At 41.6% G+C, this 23,464-nt stretch overlaps 1 protein-coding gene across 1 annotated transcript in view; it reads right to left on the bottom strand.

Moving 5' to 3' along the window:
• Positions 1-23,464, bottom strand: part of slc6a8 (solute carrier family 6 member 8) — a 61,650-nt gene that overhangs the window by 29,272 nt on the left and 8,914 nt on the right. The window contains exons 2-7 of the mRNA XM_085144527.1: positions 14,488-14,619; positions 11,335-11,605; positions 10,495-10,627; positions 1,616-1,750; positions 415-518; positions 140-264 (exon numbers count right to left, since the gene is read on the bottom strand). Of these exons, the coding sequence (XP_085000653.1) occupies positions 140-264; positions 415-518; positions 1,616-1,750; positions 10,495-10,627; positions 11,335-11,605; positions 14,488-14,619 (900 nt within the window). The remainder of the gene's footprint in view (positions 1-139; positions 265-414; positions 519-1,615; positions 1,751-10,494; positions 10,628-11,334; positions 11,606-14,487; positions 14,620-23,464) is intronic.

A 23,464-nucleotide genomic window follows, 5' to 3' on the forward strand; every position in this document is an offset into this window, starting at 1 on the left:
AACAGCAGATGAACTGAAGGTCTACTGAAGGGTAGCGTATTAAAATAATCATTTACACTGTAAATCGTGTAAAATAGAGCCCAAGAATAAAAAGTGCATAGCAGGAAATTATCAGAACAGGTCCGGTGTGAGTATTTACCTGATTCAGCAACCTGCGATATGTCGACTCCCTGCTCCGCAGCCATGAAGCCAAGAATAGAAAACACGACAAAGCCAGCGAAGAAGCTCGTCCCGCTGTTTATGAGCGCCAAGATGAAGGCATCTCTGTGAGGAAGAGGAGAGGAAACAAGGCGTTTAAGGTCACAATCAGGTTTAAGGTGGAGTAAATTTAAAGATTTACAGGGTTTAGATATGATGACTGAGGTTAAAGGAGTTGGTGAAGTGTGTGTGTGTGTGTGTGTGTGTATGTCGTACTTGTAGCAGTCGTTGTTAAAGCGGTTGTAGCTGCCTAAAGCAGTCAGAGCACCAAGGCCGATGGCGTAGGAGAAGAAGATCTGAGTGCCAGCATCTATCCACACCTGTGGAGTCACATGGGTTTGATGTTTGATGCAAACATTTAATGACAATAACTGATCAATAATTGATGACAAACGCTGCAGCATCTTGGATGCTCAAGCCATAAAAAACAACAGCCACCCCGACAGCCTAAAACTGGATTTAAACCTCCCACTCGTGCACTTTCAGGTGCTTCACCCACCAAACAGAGGAGCGAAGTAACGAAGTACAAATACTGCAGGTATCTGTTAGGGGTGGGGGGAAAAATCGATACTGTGTAGTATGGTGATATTTTGTTTCTAATAATGTATGGATACAGGGACAGCAGAAATCGATACTTTGTTACAAAAAGGTTTTTGTGCTCTGACTTCAGAGCATGTTGATCCTTTTTCTGAGCAAGAATCCTGACATTCCTTCACTGTCCAAATGTGTTTAACTTGTTTTTGGCAGCAATAAACATGACAGTTTACTTATTTTAATTTAAGACATGTTTTATTTTAATTAAGTTTAAAACTTTTTTATTTAATGTAAAATTATATTTTGTTTTAATTTACTTTCAAATTCTTCAGTTGCTGAAGGGGCTGCATAGTTTTCATAAACTGCATAGTTCAGAATAGCTATAATTGTACCAGATGGTTGATTCAGTTAAGTTGGACTAGACTGTGATACAAACCGTTCAGTTTGTCAACAATCAAACTGAAATGAGAGAAAGACTGAGTGTGAGACTTTGATATTAGAGAAAACGAATATTGATAAAGTTTACCTTTATGTACAGAATCTGAATATCGCAAAATATTTTTAAAAATTGCAATAATATCGTATCGTGGGATGTATGGTGATTCCCACCTCTAGTGTCTGTACTTTACTTGAGTATTTCTTTTTTTCGCCACTTTGTTACTTTTATGTTTTAACACAAATATTTCGGCTTTCTACTCCTTACATTAGGTTTAAAACTTCCACCTAAACAACCTAAAGACAATCCTGCTGGTGTATTCACCATGAACGCACATGACAAACACTAAAATTCATAATTTTATAATGAAGACCCTTTAATATCAGAAACTGCCCCATGCAATGACAAAGTCTGCCTGTAAGTGAGATTTCAGGATGATGAACTGACCTGAGCCTCCTCCAGTTTGGACCAGTTGGGTTTGATGTAGTACATGATGCCATCGTAGGCGCCGGGCAGGGTCACCCCTCTGACCAGCAGGATGATGAGGACCACGTAGGGAAAGGTGGCCGTGAAGTACACAATCTGAAACACAACCATACTATCATAAAACACAGAAGACTTCTTTCACTGAATCCATCAGTCTGTCAAAGCTTCAACTAGAAACTCCAACTCTTTGTTTTTAATCAGCTGCCTGTGAAACAAGCAGATTAGACTGTCTCATTGTTCACCTGCAGGTAAATGCACAGTGAACGTTTGTGTGTTTGACGGAATTGGAGTAACACAAATTCATTTGCCTAATCAAAATCAGGTGAGTGAATTTGTGTTACACAAGGGGAATGAAGAAGAAGGGGTTTTGTTTCCTGACCTAAAAATCTCCAGGGGGTTTCTGCCATTAAAAAAAAAAATCCGTGAGAATCAGGTAACGAAAACAAATGAGAGGAAAGCAAAATGAACCTGATCTGAGACCTGCTGAGACAGAACACACACACGGAGGAATGTGGCATTTCAGCACCACGGAGAGCGTCGGGCCCCAGTCAGGGTCGAGTGTCGGTGCAATCACAGCGGAGCACCTTCTCAGGTTAACGCACGCTCACAGTGTGACGCTCGGGTCGTTCGGTTCAGTGTGTTAAGGAATCAGAAAAAACATTTCAGTCGTCTGTTTGAAACGTTTCTCAAAGTGATTCATATTTTTAAAGCTTGCACATGACCTTTTGATCTTCTGCTTATTCAGCCATTTCTGGCATATTATTCTCATTTTCATTGCATTCGTTCATCACGGGGAGTTCTTTTAATCCTGATACTTTTATGTAAACTGATATAAATTTGATCTCACTGATAAATCGACAGATCTCTGTATATGCAGCATGATTAATTAATTTGTAGACGGTTTGCTGACGAGTCGTCTCACTTTGGGTCTTTTAAAGAAGCCTGTTCATCCGACAGTCACGTGACACTAAAGAGAGAAATCTCTGGATGTAAGGACAAGGTCATCCATCCATCTTCATCCGCTTTATCTGAGGCCGGGTCGCGGGGGCAGCAGCCTAAGCAGAGAAGCCCAGACCTCCCTCTCCCCAGCCACCTCCTCCAGCTTATCCGGGGGAACCCCCAAGGCGTTCCCAGGCCAGCCGAGAGATATAATCTCTCCAGCGTATCCTGGGTCTGCCCCGGGGCTTCCATCCGGTGGGACATGCCTGGAAAACCTCACCCAGGAGGCATCCTTGTCAGATGCTCCTTTCGATGTGGAGCAGCAGCGGCTCTACTCCGAGCCCCTTCTGGATGGCCGAACTTCTCACCCTATCTCTAAGGGAGAGGCCAGCCACCCTTTGGAGGAAACTCATTTCTGCCGCTTGTGTCCGCGTAAGGACAAGGGTGTAACAGAAACATGTTCATAGTAACAAAGACAAAACATGCATGTAGCCACCGCGCCATCACCCAGGGGTCTGTTTGCGGCTCCACATATCCAAGTCTCCACTTCAGCTTTAATCCCACTGCGATCTTATTTTCTGGGGCCGAAGGCGACTGTGGGCATTTCTCACCATCAAATACTCCGAGGTCACACTTCAGTCAAGTACATAATCCTGTCAGAACTCGTCTCGACTGTCTGCTCTGCCTGTTTACTTTACTGTAAACAAGATTAATATCTACAATGAAAAAGTCGAACATTATTAAACGTGGGTTTTTAAAAATAATTCAAACTAATGTTTCCTTTGAGAGCAGACATCTTTCCTTTGTGACTGGACTGGCTGTCTGTCTCTCTCTCTTTTCCCTCTGTGAGTCTCAGGCTGTCCTGCTCTGACCTGATGCTCAGCTTTCAGCCTCCTGCTGAAGACAAACAGCAGATCATGTGTCTGGTGGTACTGAGAGCCCTGCGAACGCGGCTTGACTTGCCATGAGACTAAAAACACAAACACACACAGACTCCTACATAAGAGATACCGTATGTGTGTAAACTACCCCATGAATGGAGCTCTGACGTTTAGGTCGCACCGTGTGAACCTGTGTCCCAAAACTAACAAGTCAGGATTTGGTTTTGAGTGTTTTTCACATTTAAGGGACCAAAACAAACTTTCCTCTCTTCACGTGTAAGAAATGAACCGTCACAGCCTGGTTGCAGCGTGACCGAACAATAAGACTCAGAGTACAAGCGTGAAAACAGCTTCCTCTAAAAGCATCGGCGCTCTTACTTCTTCATGTATCTCCTTGCTGGCAGACGTCCCAGGCTCTAGTTCTGCAGGCAGCTCTTTAGTGTATTTACCCCCCATCATAACTGAATCAGCACTATCACCATGTCTCGCTGGCAGCTGCCTACCTCAACATAGAGAAAACGTTAACTTTGGACCCGCCTGCTCTTCTTTCCTCAGATTTTTACTCACATCACATGGCCCACGGTTGCTACGTCACTACTTCTCTCATCCTGTGTGGATGATCTTTGCTCAAAGCAGAGCCGCTGCTAGTTTGGAAACCCCACCCTAAAGAGTTGGAGGAGGTCTGAGCATCGCTGCAACCTGACCCGGATCACGGCAGAGCATTTCTATCTATAATTAAATAAAAACCAACAGGAAGTTCCTGCAGAGTCCAGCCTGCGGACTTAAAAGCCCTTTCACTGAACATCTTCTACATTCACTTCATCAAACTGCTGTAAAGACACAGCTGACCCAGATAATATGAGGACCCGTGTTCATGAATGCAACACAGAAACAAGCCGCTGGATTCGTCTCTATTCAGGTGAGCGCAGAGGTTTCTACTGCACATGCTCAGTCTGATAAGTGAAGCTGTTTTTGATTGGGTCATTTTGGCAACACCCTAAACCGAAGCAGTGAAAACAAGAAAAAAAAAGAGAAGAAAAAGCCATTTATCTGATCCTGGGAACGTGTGTGTCGAGGGTGTGCGAGTGTGTGTTTACAGATGTGTGTCAGAGGTTAATGCGGTTTACGTGCTCTAGTTTTGCAGCAGCTTAGTGCGACTTGCTTTTCAAAATGGAGTAATAACAAAACTGATGTGTGTTTGCTTGTTATGACGACCTTTAACAGCAATGGTTTTCCAGCTTTTCAGAAACACTCCTACACTGTTAGATGTTCCTCACATTAATCACGCTTTTAACACCACCTAACAGCAGCTGGTTAGTTTTCAAAGAGCACGATTCACTTCCCTTTGTTCTCTGGGTCAAAAGGTCTGCGAGCAGATAAAAGGTCTGTCACATTTTTAGGTAAACACAGAAATAAATGAAAATATCCAGAAACAAAAGAAGTCCTGATCTCTGTTTCCAGGTAATCAATGAAATAAGTCTGAGCCCTTCCACTGACGCAGCGCTCAGATAACACCCGAGCCCTGCGTTTAAAGCAGAACTCAGAGAAAGTGTCACAAGTCTGACTGTTATTCAGAGAAAAGAGGAACTTTTCTTGTTGGACTGAAAGTTAGTGAAAGTGTGGTGCACAAAGTTCTCAAACCCTGGATCCAAAGCAGAGCTGTAACAACTAAAAGCTTCGGAGAACTGCGGAAAAACCAAAGCGTGCTGGCTCGTTTGGGCTTTCCTGCACACCTGAACTCTAAAAACACTCCTGACATCACAAGAAGCTCCTTGGAGCCAGATACTGTATATAAGGGGGGGCATAGCCACTGTGACACCACCCATTGGTTCTGGATTCTGCATTTGAACTGCAAGCACAGGTGTTTTTGCTGCACAGCCAGCCAAGAGATGATGCCATTAAAAATGCTTCAAAAGGCTCCAACAGCACAAACACATCGGAGAAGCCAGGAGGTGGAGATGGATCATATCAGGAGCCAGCTTCCTGTTTTTAGCACATCAGACACACTTTACCTCTAAATCACAACACAGACCAAATGAGTCAGCTGTAGAATATCGCCTGTGGTTTTCTGCGCTTGCAGAAATCGTTTTATTTTGTTGTCAGATCGTGCAAGGACAACATGATTAGAGCTGGTACTGTTCGTGCAGCTCTAATACTGCTGACATTAAAGGAAAAAGGGGGTGGAGCAAACAGCGGGATATCCTGAAATTCTTCCAGATCTGTCAAAGACTTAATGGTCAGCTGGCGTTTTCAGCAGGAAGTAAATATTTTGGGATTAAAGCGAAACGAATAGAAAACAGCAGAATTTTCAGTGTTGATCTCAGACTTTTTAACACCATGAAGTTTTATTTTAAAACATACAAAGAAAATATTAAAAACCTTTTAAGGTGAAAAAGTTCTATTTGTGGGTTCCAGTTAAATCCATCCTGTATCCTGATGGTTTTTCTGTTATCTCTCCTGTTAACATCAGACATCAAGAGATTCACAATTTTACTGTAAGAGACGAACAAAAAACAGCATTTGCATATCTTCTGTAAGACTTTAAGTTCTTCCTTCAACTTATGTGCATTAAAAATCAGATCCTTGGTGCTCAAAATAAATTTTGGATGGTTTGTTATGTACTCTAAGTTATCAGCTCCTTGAATACCTCTTATCTGCCGTCCCATAAAGAGAAGACACTTGGTGTACCTGTGCTTGTACTTCAAAAAGTGTCTTATCATCCTTTCCAATTAATGATAAATGGAGAGCAGTCCAGATAATGGTGAGATGTACTCAAGTGCATATAACATCTACTTGAAGTCGTCACTATCATGACCTTGAAGCTGGTGCTTGGGAATACGTTGTCATTGCTGTAAAAGGGCCCAATTTAACCCAAACCAAATGCAGTAACCAGGCAGCCAAAGATGCCACCTGGGTAAAAGTCACCGAATCTATGTCACCTGCCTACCTGGAGAGACGTTTGTTCATCTTTCAAAGGAGAAACACTCATTTCTCATTCCCATTATTCCCGTTTAGTTTACCATCAGGTCCAGCATGAATTAAAGTCATTAAAACTCATTAGCCTCCTTGTTTATGAAAGAGACCGCCTGCTGGTGATGCAGGAATGATAACAGCCATTCAAAGGGCTGCTCTGTTTCTAAACTTTATGAGTATGTATCATAAAGTTGTTTGATACATACTGTGTTTTGGTGTTTTGGGATAAATGGCAGTCATGCACTCAGGCTTTCAAATATTTATTCTCATCTATTCTCATTTAATATTATTCCTGCCAAGTCAGCACACGAACAGGCGCGACTCACTCCTCTGTGCTCATTTGTGTTTGTCTGCGTCCAGCGTCAGAGGCTCTGATGTCAGGCTGCTTCTGTTTGGCAGCTGTTTGCCTCAACGTTACATTTAGTTTTATTTGATGAGAAATGCACTTTTATACACCAGAGGTCTTTCACAAGGATTTCTGCTCATGTTCAAAACATTGTGCACAGTCATAGAATAACCTCTGTAATATTTAGGAAATTAGCCCTGCGACAGACTGGCGACCTGTCCAGGGTGTACCCCGCCTCTCGCCCTATGACAGCTGGGATAGGCTCCAGCGCCCCCCGCAACCCTGAAAAGGATAAGCGGAAGCGAATGGATGGATCTTTAGGAAACCACAGTCATGAATCTCAGTGCAAACCAGAAGGCTGGGTAACATTTCCCTCTGCTCACCAAACAACCAGATCCAGGGTCAAAAGAAAATCAAAGCCACCAAAAATGCAGTTCCTCTCATGGCCACTTGAGGCAGACTCCAGCAGTGCTGAAATATCTAACCTTACAGTAAAAATAAACATGTTTACAGCCTGCTCTTTCAAAGGTTCATTTATTTGCATTAACTTATCAACCTGGATAATTGGATTAGGGGCGTGGCCACTCTGAAGGGCGTTCCACCACAGCCGTGGCTAATAAGCATCCTCTGGGCCTCTAACTGGTAACAGTGAGCTGTGTTACTGTCAGGTGTTTATGCACGTTTAGTAGTTTTCCCTCATGTAGAAAACTTTATACGTGGTTGGGGGCTTCACCAACTCCAGCACAGTTTGTTTGTCCTTCTCTCTTTCTGTTCCTGTCTCATCTTTATTTTTGTCCAGACCTTAAAGGCTAAGGCCCCACCTTACTCTGTTTTTAAAGGTGCTGTTTAACCCTCATGTCCTCCCGATTTCCATACACCTGTGGTCCTCAGGGGTCAAAAATGTCCCCACTTCATTTGAGTGTTTTTTAAAGTATAAATTGTCAATCAATTCAGTGTTACACCTGAGTTTTACTTAAGACCAACACATTAACACAAAATTTAGCCTACATTATACATTTTAGGGCCACCAGACCTTGTTTACATAAAGTACACTCTGCTTTTGAGGGAAAATAAAACAAGAAAATGAAATATTTAATTGTTTAGATCATTTTGACTATCTGAGTTCTGTATGTTGAACTTTAGTGCGAATGTTTTTTGAACCATTTAAAATTTTTAAATGAAGTTTGTGTGATTTCACAGCTAAATCATCTGTATGATCATCAGTGATGCAGAGAGAGCTTGGTGCTCCTGCGCTGCAGATCTGGGTCGAATCCAGGACAGATTTTTTATGTCCCCGTTTGTCCCCGAGTGGAGTTTTCCTACAGTACAGGAAAGGGGGGCATTGGCTCTCCGAGTGGCTCTCAGTCACGTCCCACTGCAGTCAGCTGCCCTCCTACCAGACAACCAATCACATGCCGCCACCTCACACACCCCCACACTCTCCTCCCCACCACCACTACCTCTAGGGTAGTCATAGCAACTCTTAGCCTGCCATCTGACGGCACTGTGTACAGTCTCGTCATCACAATCCGATGACACACACACGCCGTTTGAAGCCTGTAGTTTTAAAGGAACAGTCCCGTATTTTTTCCACCTTCCTGATCATCACAGTGTGATGTGGGAATGACATTTTAACTCAGTTAGTTTCAGGGAACAAAGTTTCACACATATTTTCTTAGTTATGGGACATGGATGACAGCAGGAAGTCTTCTCTGTTCAACTTCTTTTTGTAAAGAATTATTCAAACAGTGGCTTTTTAAAGTCAGACAAGATCTCTGTATCTTCAGTTTTATTGCAAATTTTAAAAAATAATCTAAGAGAATGACTCAATCTGACCTTTAAGGAGAGAGGACACTCGTTTGAAGATGCTAAATTTTTTTAATTTAAAACTGGGAAGATGGTTTGAGAGGAGTAAAGAGTTGCGTCTATGTCCACTGTGAAGGCCAAGTGATGAGCAAAGATGGCGGCTTATTAAACAAACCTTTAGCCGTCTACAGCGAGTCTGAGCACTGTTCCCCGGTGACAGGGATAAATACTGGGAGTCTCCATCAGCTGTTAGTCAAACATCACGAGCCAAAGAGTCCAGCTACTTTCTCTTCAAGCACTCAAGATCGAGTCTATTTCCTGATCGTGAAGCAAACAAATCACCATAGCGACTAAAATGACTGAAAGGGTTCATAAATGCTGCAGCAAGAGTCCTGACAGGGACTAGAAAGAGAGAGCAGATTTCTCCTGTTTTGGCTTCCTGTTAAATCCAGAATTCAAAATCCTGCTCCTCACATACAAGGTCTTAAATAATCAGGCCCCATCTTATCTTAATGACCTTGTAGTACCATATCACCCTATTAGAGCACTTTGCTCTCGCTCTGCAGGCCTACTTGTTGTTCCTAGAGTATTTAAAAGTAGAATGGGAGGGAGAGCCTTCAGTTTTCAGGCCCCTCTTCTGTGGAACCAGCTTCCAGTTTGGATTCGGGAGACAGACACTATCTCTACTTTTAAGATTAGGCTTAAAACTTTCCTTTTTGCTAAAGCATATAGTTAGGGCTGGACCAGGTGACCCTGAATCCTCCCTTAGTTATGCTGCAATAGACGTAGGCTGCCGGGGGATTCCCATGATGCATTGAGTTTTTCCTTTCCAGTCACCTTTCTCACTCACTATGTGTTAACAGACCTCTCTGCATTGAATCATATCTGTTATTAACCTCTGTCTCTCTTCCACAGCATGTCTTTATCCTGTCTTCCTTCTCTCACCCCAACCAATCACAGCAGATGGCCCCGCCCCTCCCTGAGCCTGATTCTGCTGGAGGTTTCTTCCTGTTAAAAGGGAGTTTTTCCTTCCCACTGTCGCCAAAGTGCTGCTCATAGGGGGTCATATGATTGTTGGGTTTTTCTCTGTATCTATGAAGCGCCTTGAGGCGACATTTGTTGTGATTTGGCGCTATATAAATAAAATTGAATTGAATTGAATAAATGACATTAAACATGTTCCCTTTCTTCCTCCAGCACTTTCTACTTTATGTTTATCATAACTGTTTCATTTCATCGTCTAATATCAATAATCATCATTTTCAGTCAAATCCAACTTCCCAGCTTGGTGGCAGGAAACGTTCTGATGATTAAAAATGTCCCAACCAGCTGACTCAGTCACTCGAAGGTTAAACTGGAACACATTTTTAACGTTTACTCGTTCGACACGTTTCAGTTTGTGTGTCCTTCGTGGGACTTTTCTGTTTATTCTTAACTGTATAAACTTTTCCTGGGACACCGACCGGAGTTGTTTAAGTTTTGTGGGTTTTTTAAATTTGCTATTGTGAATTTATTCTGACGTTTTGACTTTGATTGATTGTCAGTTCTGTTAGTTTCCAGAGTGGGTTTGCTCGTTTAGTTTGTTTAGTGTTAGTCTCTTTGGGTAGTATAGAAAAGTATTGTAGGGTGTGTTTCATGGGTGCAACAATCGATGTGAGACATCCCAAAGATGCACCAAAGCCTCTTCAGGCTGGATGTGTGTGTTTTTTTTTTTCACATCTAGTTGTGATTTTTAATTGGTTTTGGTTCGTTATAATAATCTGGACACAGACTCATTCACATGCAGATGTTCTGATCTGATCCTCAGTTAATAATATTAATAAGTTATATAACAGGGAAGGTGACACTAAGTGCTAGACACAGGTTGGGACTCCATTTAAAAAACAACGTTTTACCTTCCCGGTGGATTTGACTCCCTTCCAGACGCAGAAGTAAACCAGAACCCAGACAGCCATCAGACACAAAATGAGCTCCCAGTTCATCTTCCCCGGTTCGTCCAGACCAGGCGAGATGTTCAACACTTTGTTTCTGCGCAGAGAAGATCACAAAGAGCCCAGCGTCAGAGTCACAGAGCAGATCGGTGCTTTCCACAGGAGCAAAAAACAGCTGGCGGAAAACTTTGGAAACACTGTGCAGATGTTAAAAAAGACTAAAGGGGGCCTATTTTCTCTCCCTCACACACACACACACACACACAGCACTCATATTTGGCTGAGACAGCAGCGCTTCCTCCAACATTCAGTCTTTTAACATCATCGCCACCTCGTTCCTCAGAGACGGCGCGCTGCTGACTGACTCGAAACTGAAAATCTAACGAGCTCAGTCACCAGACAAACATCGCTTCACCTCATTAGCTGCGCTGTTGTGTTAATAAGGTGCCAGGACGACACAGCCTCACCACAAACAGGAGCACATGTGAGCCTTCATCATGATCGAAGAGCTGAAAATAGCTCCAGTGGCCATTAAAGGAGCTGCAAGCTTCACAAGCTGCACATCACGTCTGTGAGCGCCTCATTCTCACCTATAACTACAGGACACGTCTGCTGTTATTTTCTCTGTCATCACATTCACACCAACACTGTGTTAGTCCATCTCTAATTCTTACCTCCCTGCTTAGTCTGCGGCTCTCAGCTGCATTCAGCCATTATAACACGTCACAAATACTTCTGTGAATATTCTATAAAACAAACCTCAGTAACAGGAAATAGTTGGAGATATTCAGATTTAAAACTCACTCCCAGAACTCGATGATGGGCGATCGCGCGTCGGCCAGGTCGGCGCAGGTCATGTTGCTGCTGCCGATGGTGATGTTGGCAAAGCTGGCGTTTTTGCAGTCTTGGTGATGGAAGATCTCGATGCAGCTGGGCGTGTTCCACTCGTTGTTGCAGGAGGACCACGGGAGCGTGGCGGTGAAGGACTTGATCAGGTAGTAGAAGCCCCAGGCCAGCACCATGATGTAGTAGGTGTTACAGAAAAACACAATCACCATGGAGGCATAACCCAGACCTGCAGAGGACGAGAGCACGGGGAGAGTTTAGCAGGTGGAAAACAACACGTTTATTAACAGAAAGAGATGAAAGCAGAAGATCATTAAAGCTCTTTGTTGTTTTTTTGCTGGTATATGATGCATAAAGATGCTCACTCATACTTTCTCCTGGTTAATCAAAGAAAATGTGTCATTTAGCAACAGATCCTCCCAAAACTGTTTTGTTGTTTCTTCTGTAAATGCATCAAAGTTATTTTCCTAATCTTCTCTGACACTGCGGGGCACTGAGAGCTAGCCTGCAACTGCATGCATGCACTTCACTGAAACGTGTGCTATGATGTTGAACTATCCATCCATCCTCTTTTGCTTATCCTCATGAGGGTCATGTGGGAGGCTAGCCCAGCTACAGACTGAGGGGCAGGTCGCCAATCTGACGCAGGCCTGGCTTATTAAATCCTTTTATCTTTTATACTTTGTAGTTTTTGTGTGACTATTCTGACACACTGTTAAACACTGTTGGTCATCAGCCTGTATAAACCATCCGACTGCTGCTACAAAGACTGAAGCACACAATAGAACATTTTTGTTTCTATTCTTGTACATTTGATGACTTTCATTGCACAATAAATAATTATTTCATAGAGACTCGAGCTTCTGTTTGTACAAACATTTGAGTTTATGCGTGTCAGTAAAATCCAGACTGCACTGTGAATTAAACTGAACACAAGCTGAAGGTGGCCCACATCCCAGCACCACGTGTTTTCTTTCTGACGACCAACAATAAACTAAACCACATGCAACACACACGTAACGGTCTAACCTGAAAAACCCACAGTTTCTGTGTGAGGACAAAAGCTGATCACACGGGATTTTTCAGTGACTACAGACAAACAACAGCAACGTTTTTGCCATTTTTGCTAAAATTACTGCCAAACTGTGGTGAAGGATTTTGGGAAATCGAATTTACAGCATGACATTAGTCAGTTTTTAGGAAAATATGAGGAAAAATACAAAAATTAATCCCATGATAGCCTCTTAACCCAGAGGTGGGGAACTCCAGGTCTCAAGGGCTGGTGTCCTGCAGGTTTAACACACCTCATTCAAATGATTAGTTCATTACAGGCCTCTGGAGAACTTCAAGACATGTTGAGGAGGTAGTTTAGCCATTTAAATCAGCTGTGTTGGATCAAGGACACATCTAAACCCTGCAGGACATCAGAACTTGAGGCCTGGAGTTCCCTCGCCCCTGGGTTAACGGTAAAGAAATTTAATCTACAGAAAATTTGTTATAGAGGACATTGAAAAACAAATGCTAATGTATAAAATGACAGGTTTGAAAGTAGAGAAATGTTTCCAAATGAACTCACAAAGACATAAAAGGCTGAAGTACTAAACCTTTAGGCAGATCAGACGGTGCACATCTTTTCATTTAAAGACTACATAAAGAAATTAGAAGAAAAGGGCTTCAGGCAGATCTGCAGAATAAACATGTTTATACCAAATATTGACTTTTCATGTGTTTCCATGTATGTTTGGACATCTGTCTGCTACTATTTGCATGCATTTATTTTATTTTAGGTCCATCCCTGTATTTTCTAATATATAAAACTAAATCTGCTGTGATTGGCTCATTCTTTGCTCTGCTACATGCATCCTCGTGCTCCTCCTGCTGCTCCATATTTAGCTCCATTCCTGCTGAGACTCTCAGAACAGATGAATGAGCAGTTGCTGTTGACTGTTGGTGTTGCTCCCTGTAACTGTATCAGACTGAATGAATGTGAAGGCGGAGCTTTGTCAATACTGCACTAAAGGTCAAAGGGAGGCCGGTGTAGTAAAGTTAGCTACTGATAGAGCCGAAGAGTCATGTGGTCCGCTCTAAAGATCAGCCCTCTGATAAGTGCAGTGTGCAAGCGTTATTAAGAGGTACAAGATGTGCATTATTAGTCTGTGTGTGTGTGTGTGTGTGTGTAGGTAATACTCGTGTTGTGGGGCCATAAATATAGTTAAATAGTCACATTTTGAGGACATCATGATGTAAATGATTAAATTTTATGGTAAAGAGATGTTTATGGTTAAGTTGAAGGTCAAGTTTAGTTTGAGCACATTCACAAATGCACAGTCTGTGTGTGTGTTTGAGGGTGTGTGCGTACGTGCAGTTTTCCAGACGAGTGTGGAGTCACATACAGCAGATCTCAGATTAGCACCTGCAGATAAACCTCCACAGAAAGCTGAACGTGCGCTCACAGACCGACGTGTCAGACTCACCCGCTCATAAGGATCGGCCAACAACACTTCTACTGACCGAAATCTGACGACATGGCGCCTTTATTCAGTCTTTGAATGTAAAATTATTAAATATCTTTGGTCTGTTTGTAAAGCCTGACAACAGGTTTGCACTTGAAGCCAACAGCTCGTTGAGTCAGATGGTCGCTGTCTGCAGCGGCACACCCAGGACTTTTGTTTTTCCAGTGAGATGATTTTAGGAATAACGAAATCTTCAGAAATTAAAAACAGGGAAGGAAAACTTATGAGATGCTTGTGATTGTGAACAATCGAACAAAACCTTTGGCCATGACTGTATTTATGCTCTTTGATCTATGACAGACATTCTGGTTTTCAAACATTTCAAACTCATCTCCTTCGTTTGGATTTTAAACATCTGCCCCGAGGCTTCTGCAGCTGCATATCTGAATTTATAATCTGATCAAATCTTATAATGGTAATAAAAAAAACCAGCAAGAAAACTTCCCATGATCAGATTAATGGGCCAAATATTCCAAAGGCTGTGCTGCAGAGGTGGAATTATAAAATTTCACTTAAAAAATAATGTAAAAGTAGTTAAAGTCCTACTAAAGTGTTTTGTTTTGGTAAATGTAAAGTCCCACTTTGTGACGTACTGCACCTTTAAACAGCGGCGCGATGTTCCAGACGTTGATGCTTCCCGCTTTCATGAACTGACCGAGAGAGATCTCTAGGAAGAAGATGGGGATTCCTCCAACGAACACGATCAGCAGGTAGGGGATGAGAAACACACCTGTGGGAGACAGAGTCATCGGTGATGACGTGTTCAGGGACGTTCAGACATCTGAAAACTCTAACCGTTCTGTTACTGTTGCACAAGAAAATCTTCAAAATCAAGAGTTTTCTCACAGCATGTAGATGCGCTGCTTATTATATAGTTTCAGTTTTCCTGTTCATGAAATTTTAGCAAAAACCTGCAGTTCTTCTAACGGCCACCTGGGGCTCCAAGAACGAGTCGGTACGAGTCTTGTTAAAACCCTCACAGTGGAAACATGTTTACAGCCTGCGTTACATTTGCACAGTGGATGATTTTTTTAATAGCTCAAAGCCTTTTGTGATGTTTGCTTTATTGAGCCATTCGGTTTTGTCATAATCACCTTTTTCCCTTCTATATTTATATTTTTGGATTGGATTTTATTTAACTGAGATATTCTAATTTGTTTTAGTTTGTTATAACTTGTGTTTAGAGCTGTTGAGATAAATAAACTATCTTGTTTGATTATTTCACAAGTTTCTGACCTAAAATAAAGAACTATTCTGTCATAAATAATTAGTTTCTACTTGAGATTCTCCAAATGTTAATGTTTTAACAAAAAAGGCAATAATCTTCTTTAAAGTTATTTTAAATCAATCAATAAATCTTCATTTCTGAATGTTAGACTCAGGCTACGTCCACACGTACACGGGTATTTTTGAAAACGGAGATTTTCCATTTTCGTTTTAAAAAATAATCTCGTCCACACGTAAACGCAGAAATGAAAGAAAATGCTAGGAACATGCCAAAGCAACAGGTGGCGCTATATTCCTAACCGTGTAGAAATGTTGGCCAATCAGAAGTCTAGAAGCCTCGGTGGGAAATAGTAAACAAAGTTGGGGCATAGAAGCAGAACCGAGTCGTATGTGTGGAGGGACACGTAAATGCAAAAACAGAGTTTTCAAAAATATCCACCCTGGCCGGACTTTTTAAAAATCTCCGTTTTCAGTGACCAAAAATGCCGTTTACGTGTGGACGAAAGGTGCAAACGCATAGAAAAATCTGCGATTTCAAAAATACCCGGGTACGTGTGGACGTAGCCTCAGCTGCATGATGTCTATAATCATAAAATCAAACATTTTATGAATTATTTTGCTTCTCAAACATTTTAACGAATAAATCTTTCATTTGTTTTCTTTTGAGCAGAAATCGTCTCCTGTATGATGTTTTAACGTGACTGAATGAAGTGTAACATGAACCGTACATGTTAGAATTGCATTTTAATGCTTTGGCTGTGATGAATTATTAATGGATCTAAAGAAACAGTGAATGAATGAGTTTCCTCTCCTTCACTCTGAACTGCAGCGAGAGACATGAATGAACAATTATGCTTCCTCTTCACTCTCTCGCTCCGACTTTGGTATTTTAATTGGCGTGATGGCGGATCCACACACACACACACACACAAATATATATACATACACAAACAGCAAGGGGTAACTGGGTCACACTGCCACCAGGAACTGGTATGAATGGAATCAAACTGGCATGACACTGGAGGGGTGAGAGAGAGAGCAGGGGGTGCTGTGTGCCAGCAGTTACATAACAGCGGCTGCCATTACGCTCTCAGCTCTTACACAAGGAGAAAGAGGGGTGGCCACTATCATCATATCATAACTGCAATGTTAGGGGACCAGCTCAGTGGTACTTTATTATGTTTACAGCCAGTGTAGATGGTTTCTCCCACAGCAGCACTCTGATGGCAGCCACAACATTAAGTTTTTTCTTTATTTTTCACATGAAATTGAACCCACAACATTAAACGTTATTCAGATTCTCTGTTTTTCCTGTCATAACAGGGTTCAATATTCATGTGGTTAGAGTTTTAAACAAAGAGGAGGGTAAAATAAACTCCCTGTGAGTCACAAGATCAGTTTTATGTGGAGTTTTTAGTACTGTGCAAAAGTAGCTCGAGTAGCACGTGCACCTTAAGCTGATTTAGCTAGATCAGGCACAGCTGCAAGCTTCTTTGCAACCCACTTTCACCCCAGCTACGCCTGTTATGTTGCATCTTATGTAATCAATGTGCATGGAAGTGTGGGAGATTTAAATATTGATCTTGCTTTGACTTTACTTGCAGACTGAAATAATAAAGATTAGGGATGGCCATGATGGCACCGGTTCTGACATAAACGGTAGTAACCAGACCGAAAAAGCAGCGCACATTTCGGTGCTTTTTTTTCCTGAGCTGTCATACACTTTGAATTCTAGCCAATCGTTTTACGTTTCCGAGGATAGTAGGCGGGTCCAGGTACGTACGTTCTTTTAGAGCAGAGCTACAGATTAAAAATGCCCAAGGCGAAGCGGTCAAAAGTCTGGCTGTACTTCACAGCAAAATAAGCAAACTCAGCAGCTGCAACAAGTGCTTTAAGCTGATACTGTGATACTGTCAAAGGAAGTAACACCTCAAATCTGATGAAACACCTGGCGACGCATAGCGTTTTTTTTAAAAGCCGAGAAATGCGCCGTATTTGATAGCTTGCTGCGAGACCTCACACCGAGCACATCTACTGCGGGTGTGGTGCCTGTTATCGACCCGGAGTTAGCAACATCCCCCAAAAACCCGAAGAGGAGAGTCCTGGCCCCTAGCCCTGCCAGTGTAGCAGAAATGATGATGATGATGATGCAGCAGCAGCCGTTCTTCTCTGCGTGAGTAGCTTAATGTTGTTTGTGTGTAATTTACGTTGAGTAGGCTAACCACATTATTACATTAATGCATGTAAGGTGAACTAGCAAACATCATCATAGCTACATGCGGCTGTCTTCTTGTTTGATGGCAGATACTCCCTTCACCCTGGACAAAAAGGCTAAAATGACCAAAGAAAAAGTGGAAAACAGTTAAACATGAGAGGTTTTTGGACAAAGTTTGTGTTTTTTCCATTGTTTAAGCTGCTTCCAGTCAAAAGTGATGCCATATATGCCCTATAGCTGCAGAAAAGGCTAACATTGTTATCTTTTTACAAAACAACAGCTGAACATGAGAGGTTTTTGGACCAATTTTGTGTTCTCCATTCTTTAAGCACCGGTTTGAGCACCGTTTAAGCACCGGCACCGTTTCAAAAGTACCGGTTTGGCACCGGTATCGGATAAAACCTAAACGATACCCATCCCTAATAAAAATACACAGTAAAGAGCAGTGAGGGAAAGCTATGACTATTGATCATTTATTTATAGCAGTTTTCCCTTCAGAGAAATCACTTGGTGAAAGTCATTAAATGAATAAGCCTAATGTGATTTACTACATCTTTCAGTAGTCTGTTTACTGCTGACTGGACCATTATTCATGATGAAAGCAAAGTTTGGGCTTGATGTGCCTGCAGTCGTTTCTGCTAAGAAGAGAACAGAGTGTGTGGAGAAAACACTGGGTTGTGTTCATTTACAGGAACGTTAGAGGGAAGCCTTATCAGAGCAGACTGAATGTTGTTCTTAATTTGTTTAATAAAATAAAGAAAACACAAAACTTCCAACTAGAAAGAGGTCGTGCAAGAGCAACGGGACCAAAACTTAATGCTACCCTTCAGTTTTTGGCCTCTGGTTCTTTTCGAGACATAATGAGGTTTTATGTTGTCCCTCAAACCTTTGCAAATATTTGACTTAATGACATTTAAACTGTCAGCACCACTGACTGTCCACGAGATTTTCCTCAGATCATTGATCCTCATTGGAAAGGGAAAGGTGGACATGTCTTTTTTTCCAGAATTCTTGTTTTTTTTCCCCGGAATTCTGACTTTAATTTTAGAATTCTGGAAAAGAAAAAACAAAAACGCGCCTACTTTTTTTTTCCAGTGGCCCTAATCCTCCTCCTCCTCCTTCCATAGACCTACAGCAGTGTACCTTATGTAGGCTTTGCAAGCAGACTTGATGATTTTCAAGTATTTCACCAATATTGCTTCATTCCAGCAGCTAACACCTCCACTGACCCTACCACAGAACCTCTCCTTCTGCTCCCTCTCGTTGGTTTGCCATGCTTCCAATGATTGTGCAATCACAAAAAGGTACTTTAAAAAAGTCCAATATCGAGTTTTCAGACAGACACAAAATGAAATTAGATAGTATATAAATATTAATCTTGGATGTGTGAAGGTTCTCAGTCATCCGGGTCATGGTTGTCTAAGGAGCTTGGAAAGAAAATGACTGGACTTTCATTTCATGAAGATTAAATTTTAATCCTTAATCTTGGATTTTAACAGTTTTGTTGTTCAAGTTAAATAAACATGTCGCATTGTCTAGCTGCTTTGCACAAAAACATATTGATTTCAGATTCTCCACCCATCAATCCTTCAATCGTCTTCATAAAACAAAAAATATTAGGAAATATTGAACATTCAAGTTCAGAGTAAACTCTTTCAGTTTGCCTCTCTATGAAGAGATCTGAAGTGACACCTGACTGTACGACCTTGATCAACTGTTCTGTCCAGGGTGTGCAGGTCTTTTAACCAGACCAGCCATCTTTTAAAGCAAAGCACGGCCACTGATTCGGTTTTTACAGTAGAGCTTGCTATAAGCCAGAAGAGGAGCAGGTAATGTGAGGTAGTGAGGAATTAACCTGGGCTGACTGCACCGTGCTGCTACAGTTACATCATTCCAGGTCATGTCACTTAAAATGTAACCTGCCTGTACAGCTGTGAGGCAAACATGAGAAAACCCTGCCTGAATAAACACACCTCAGGTCATTATATTTCAACATTAAAACCTTCATTATAAAAAAAAATCATAAAAATGCAATTGTGGATTTAGCCTGATTGAATACCTGCTCATTAAAACAACAAATATTTAAGTTGAGGTCATCTTTAAATAATAATAATGCTCTAGATGTAATCATTGTGTCCATTCAAAGAATAATGCCTGTATTCTTCGTACACACACATATGTGTTATTCTATCACTGTGAGGACCCTGGCTTACACCATGCATTGCTAGTATTCTAATCTATAACCTAAAAATAGGTTTGAACCCTCAAACAGCTCAACTAAATGTTGAGCTTACATATTTAAAACTGTATATCCACAGATGTCCACACAAATGGAAAAAAAAGTCACAGTATCCATCATTCCCTAAAAATGTCTGTACTTTTAAAAGCTGTTCACAATGTTGACAAATGTCATCGCAGTATCTAAAACTGCATGTCTACAAGATGTGTCCAATTTTCACCAATGTCCTCACTGTCCATCATGTCCAGCCCTTTAATATTCACATATGTCCTCACAATAATTGGAAAAAAAAATGCTCACAATAGCTTAAACTTGATCCCCACTATTAAAAAATATCAACAAGGCCTTTGATGTAAGGCCTTTCCCAAAGATGCCCTCACTTTCTAAAACTGTCCACTGTGCTGACAAATATCTTCATTATCCAAAACGGTCCACATTTTTCACAAATGTCCTCATAATAACTAAAACCTCCACTGGTCCTCACAATGACACACAAACAGGTGCACACCACCAGCTCTCAGAGTGAGGCTGCTTCACATGCCGCTCACATCACCGCTGATGACGTATGAGACGCACGACAGGTCGAATGACGCCAGCCTGATGAATGACGTAAGCCCGAGTGAATCAATGTGGGTTAGCGACGGCCTGCTGCCGCTCATAGTCAATAACTGTTCTGTTGTGTTAGCCAAGGTTAGCTTAACATGAAAACACACAAGCTGCTAGTGAGTCACGACTGCAGAGAGAGAGAGAGAGAGAGGAAGGGGGAGGGTCGGCTATGCCAGCAGCTCGATAAAAATTCCCCTCACACACACACACACACACACACACACACACACACGGTCAGAGCTAAGTGGTGTAATGCTGTTAGCTCATCAGTAACTCAGTGTTAATGGGATTACAGAGTACTATAGCCTCATCACAGTCAGCTGAACTGAAACACACCAACTGTTAACTCTGCAGTAAGCAATGTGATAATAAGATGCTTCATTTAAATTTTAAAGTTCCAGGCGTTTGACGGCTCCAAAACATTTTTACAGATTGTTTGTACTCTATTGGCCAAAACTCAGATTACGCATTAAAAAAATAATTTTGAAGGAAGACTGAATACAGTTTGCAGGAGATGTGCAGTCAGATCAAAGCGAAAAAGCTTTTTGACAAAATACCATTAGAAGAAAATTAAATGTAATATTTGAACAATTATCAGCATTGAGCAGCTCGGTCAGTTTAGTAGATCCAGCTAGCGAAAGTGAAGTTATTCTAAAACAAGAGTTCGATTTTAAATCATCTTCTATTCTGATTTTCAAATTGAGTTAGAGCTGCCGCAGATAAATCCTGATCAAAGTAAGCTGGGCCGAGTTTGTCTGTCAGGTCATTTAGTTAGCTGACAATGAACCACCAGTCAGCGAGAGTCGATTTTTCAGACTGATAGCATCAGAGATGGTGGAAGTCGCCAGCAGTGCATAAACTAATCAATCTGACGAGATTCTTCAGTCCAGCCTTTTACCACTGATGAGATTCTGTCGTCTAATCTTTGGCTAATGACAAAATTCAAGAGTCCAGCTTTTGACTACTGATTAGATTCTACAATCTTGCCTTTGACCTTTCTGTATCTAGAATATAATTCTAGAATCTTATTTTACCTTGACATTTAGCCAAACTGATGATAACCCACAGCAGACACACACATGCACAAAACTGTAGCTACACATGGAAACACATTACCAAAATGTTAGAGGCAGACATTAAGTTATGTCGTTGGGAAAACGACGGGATGATTACAAGAGTAATCCCAGGACTGACAGTTAAAAGGTCCGACGTGAAAAAGGGCAGAATATCACCCTGTGCTGTGGTAGCGTCACCTAACGTGTCCCACACGTGGTCAGTTCAGAGTTGAAAGTAAGTCAGAAACAAATAGAGCCACAGCTGCAGTTACCTCGCTAAGCTGCAGCGCTACAGTTAGCTAGCTAAGCTGGTTAATCCAATTCAATTCAATTCAATTTTATCCAAGGTAAGTCAGTGGGCTAAGCACTGACGTGCTGAGGGACTGACAGACTGATAACAGGGCTGATGACAGAGCAGGAGATTCGTCATTGCCCTGATAACTTCCAATTCGTATCTGAATGAATTGTGCAGGTGTCTCTACTGTTCACTAACACACCTGACGAAAAACACTCTAACACTTTTAATCTGTGGTTGTCTGCTGCTATGTTGACCTTTTAGACAAACATTTAAACTTCCATCCATCCAGCTTGTCCAGGGTTTCCCAGGACAGCTGAGAGATATAATCACTCCGGTGTGTCCTGGGTCTACCCGGGGGCCTCCTCTCAGTGGGATATGCCCAGAAAACCTCACCCAGGAGGCGCCCAGGAGGCAGCCTCGTCTTCAGCTTGGTCTGCTCAAGCAGCTCACTGTAACATTTCCATTAGTGATGTGGACAATCTCCTCTTATCTGCCATGTATGAGAAAGGGCAACTGTGTGAAAGCAGTTTACGTATCATCCAAATCAGCCTCATTACAGGTTTATGAACTGTTATTCAATCTGCCAACTCACCGATAAAAGGTCAATTATTGTGTGAGTGCAGATATTATGTTTGCTACTTAAATAAGGCTCAGTAACACGAGAGGTGGGAGTGACTATAGCAGATAAGCCTAAATTCAACTGATTTTCCAAACTGCAAACACCAACTGATCAAATATTTACCAGAAGTTTTCAGAAACATTCTGAAAACGTCTGGTAAAAATGTTTTGGGTCTCTTTCACAACTGTGACATTTCTTATTATTATAGATTTTGTTTGGAGGTTAAACTAGTTAAAACAAAAAGAGGGAAAGATAGATTATTATTAAATAATTGCACATGACTTAGTGAAAGTATGCTCACATGGAAACAGTTCATTAAAATAGGAATATAGATTTTATCCTTGCAGTACCTGGTCCCAAGTATCATTAATTAGCTCAGAATTCTCTATAGCTGATATCAAACATACAAACCTCCAGCTAATTGACTCATCAGTCACTTTGATTGCATAAAACTACACACACAGTGAGATAACAGATTTCTGTCTACTTGCCAGGAGCCTCAGTGACATCACACAAACACTAGCTGCCAAATTCTAACCTCAGCTCGGCTGAAATTAGACTCGTCTGGCTGCAGATCTGCTAGCCCACATTACCCGAGCAGAGAGAAAGATCCATAACATGACTCAACGAACAGCTGAAGGCCGTAAAAAAAATAAGAAAAACATTGTAGAAATCAAATACCAAACAATTCTGTGTCTAAATCGAGGTTTATATGAGTTTCATAAAAAAATTATAAAAAGTCCTCATCACTGATGGAAGTAATTTCTGTACTGGACCATCAAGACCACGTTGAGCCTTTGGAACATCCTGAAGAAATGTTCAGGATGTTCAGGATTACTACTTCTTTCAGGAAACTCTGACTTGCCGAAGCACGTTTCAGGACTTCAAAGAACATCATCCTAAAAGTCCCTCCATCTGCAACCACTTCAAAAGTGAACATGAACATTTTAACTATTCTATTCAATACAGTTTTGTTTATAAAGCTTAATCAAGCTTAGTTGTAAAGACCCTACAATAGCACGGAGAAATCATCAACAATCATATGACACCCTATGAGCAAGCACTTAGTGACAGTAGGAAGGAAGAACTCCCTTTTAACAGGAAGAAACCTCCGGCAGAACGAGGGAGGGGCGGTCATCTGCCGTGGGGGTGAGACAAAGGACACATTGTGGAAGAGAGCCAGAGATTATTCATAATAACTATTGATTAAATGCAGAGAGGTGTATAAATGTATAAACACACAGAGACTGAAGAAGAAACACCCAGTGCATCATGGGAATCCCCCAGCTGCCTACACCTATAGCAGCATAACTAAG

This window comes from Neolamprologus multifasciatus, chromosome 20 (genome assembly GCF_963576455.1).
Source record: "Neolamprologus multifasciatus chromosome 20, fNeoMul1.2, whole genome shotgun sequence".
Taxonomy (NCBI): domain Eukaryota; kingdom Metazoa; phylum Chordata; class Actinopteri; order Cichliformes; family Cichlidae; genus Neolamprologus; species Neolamprologus multifasciatus.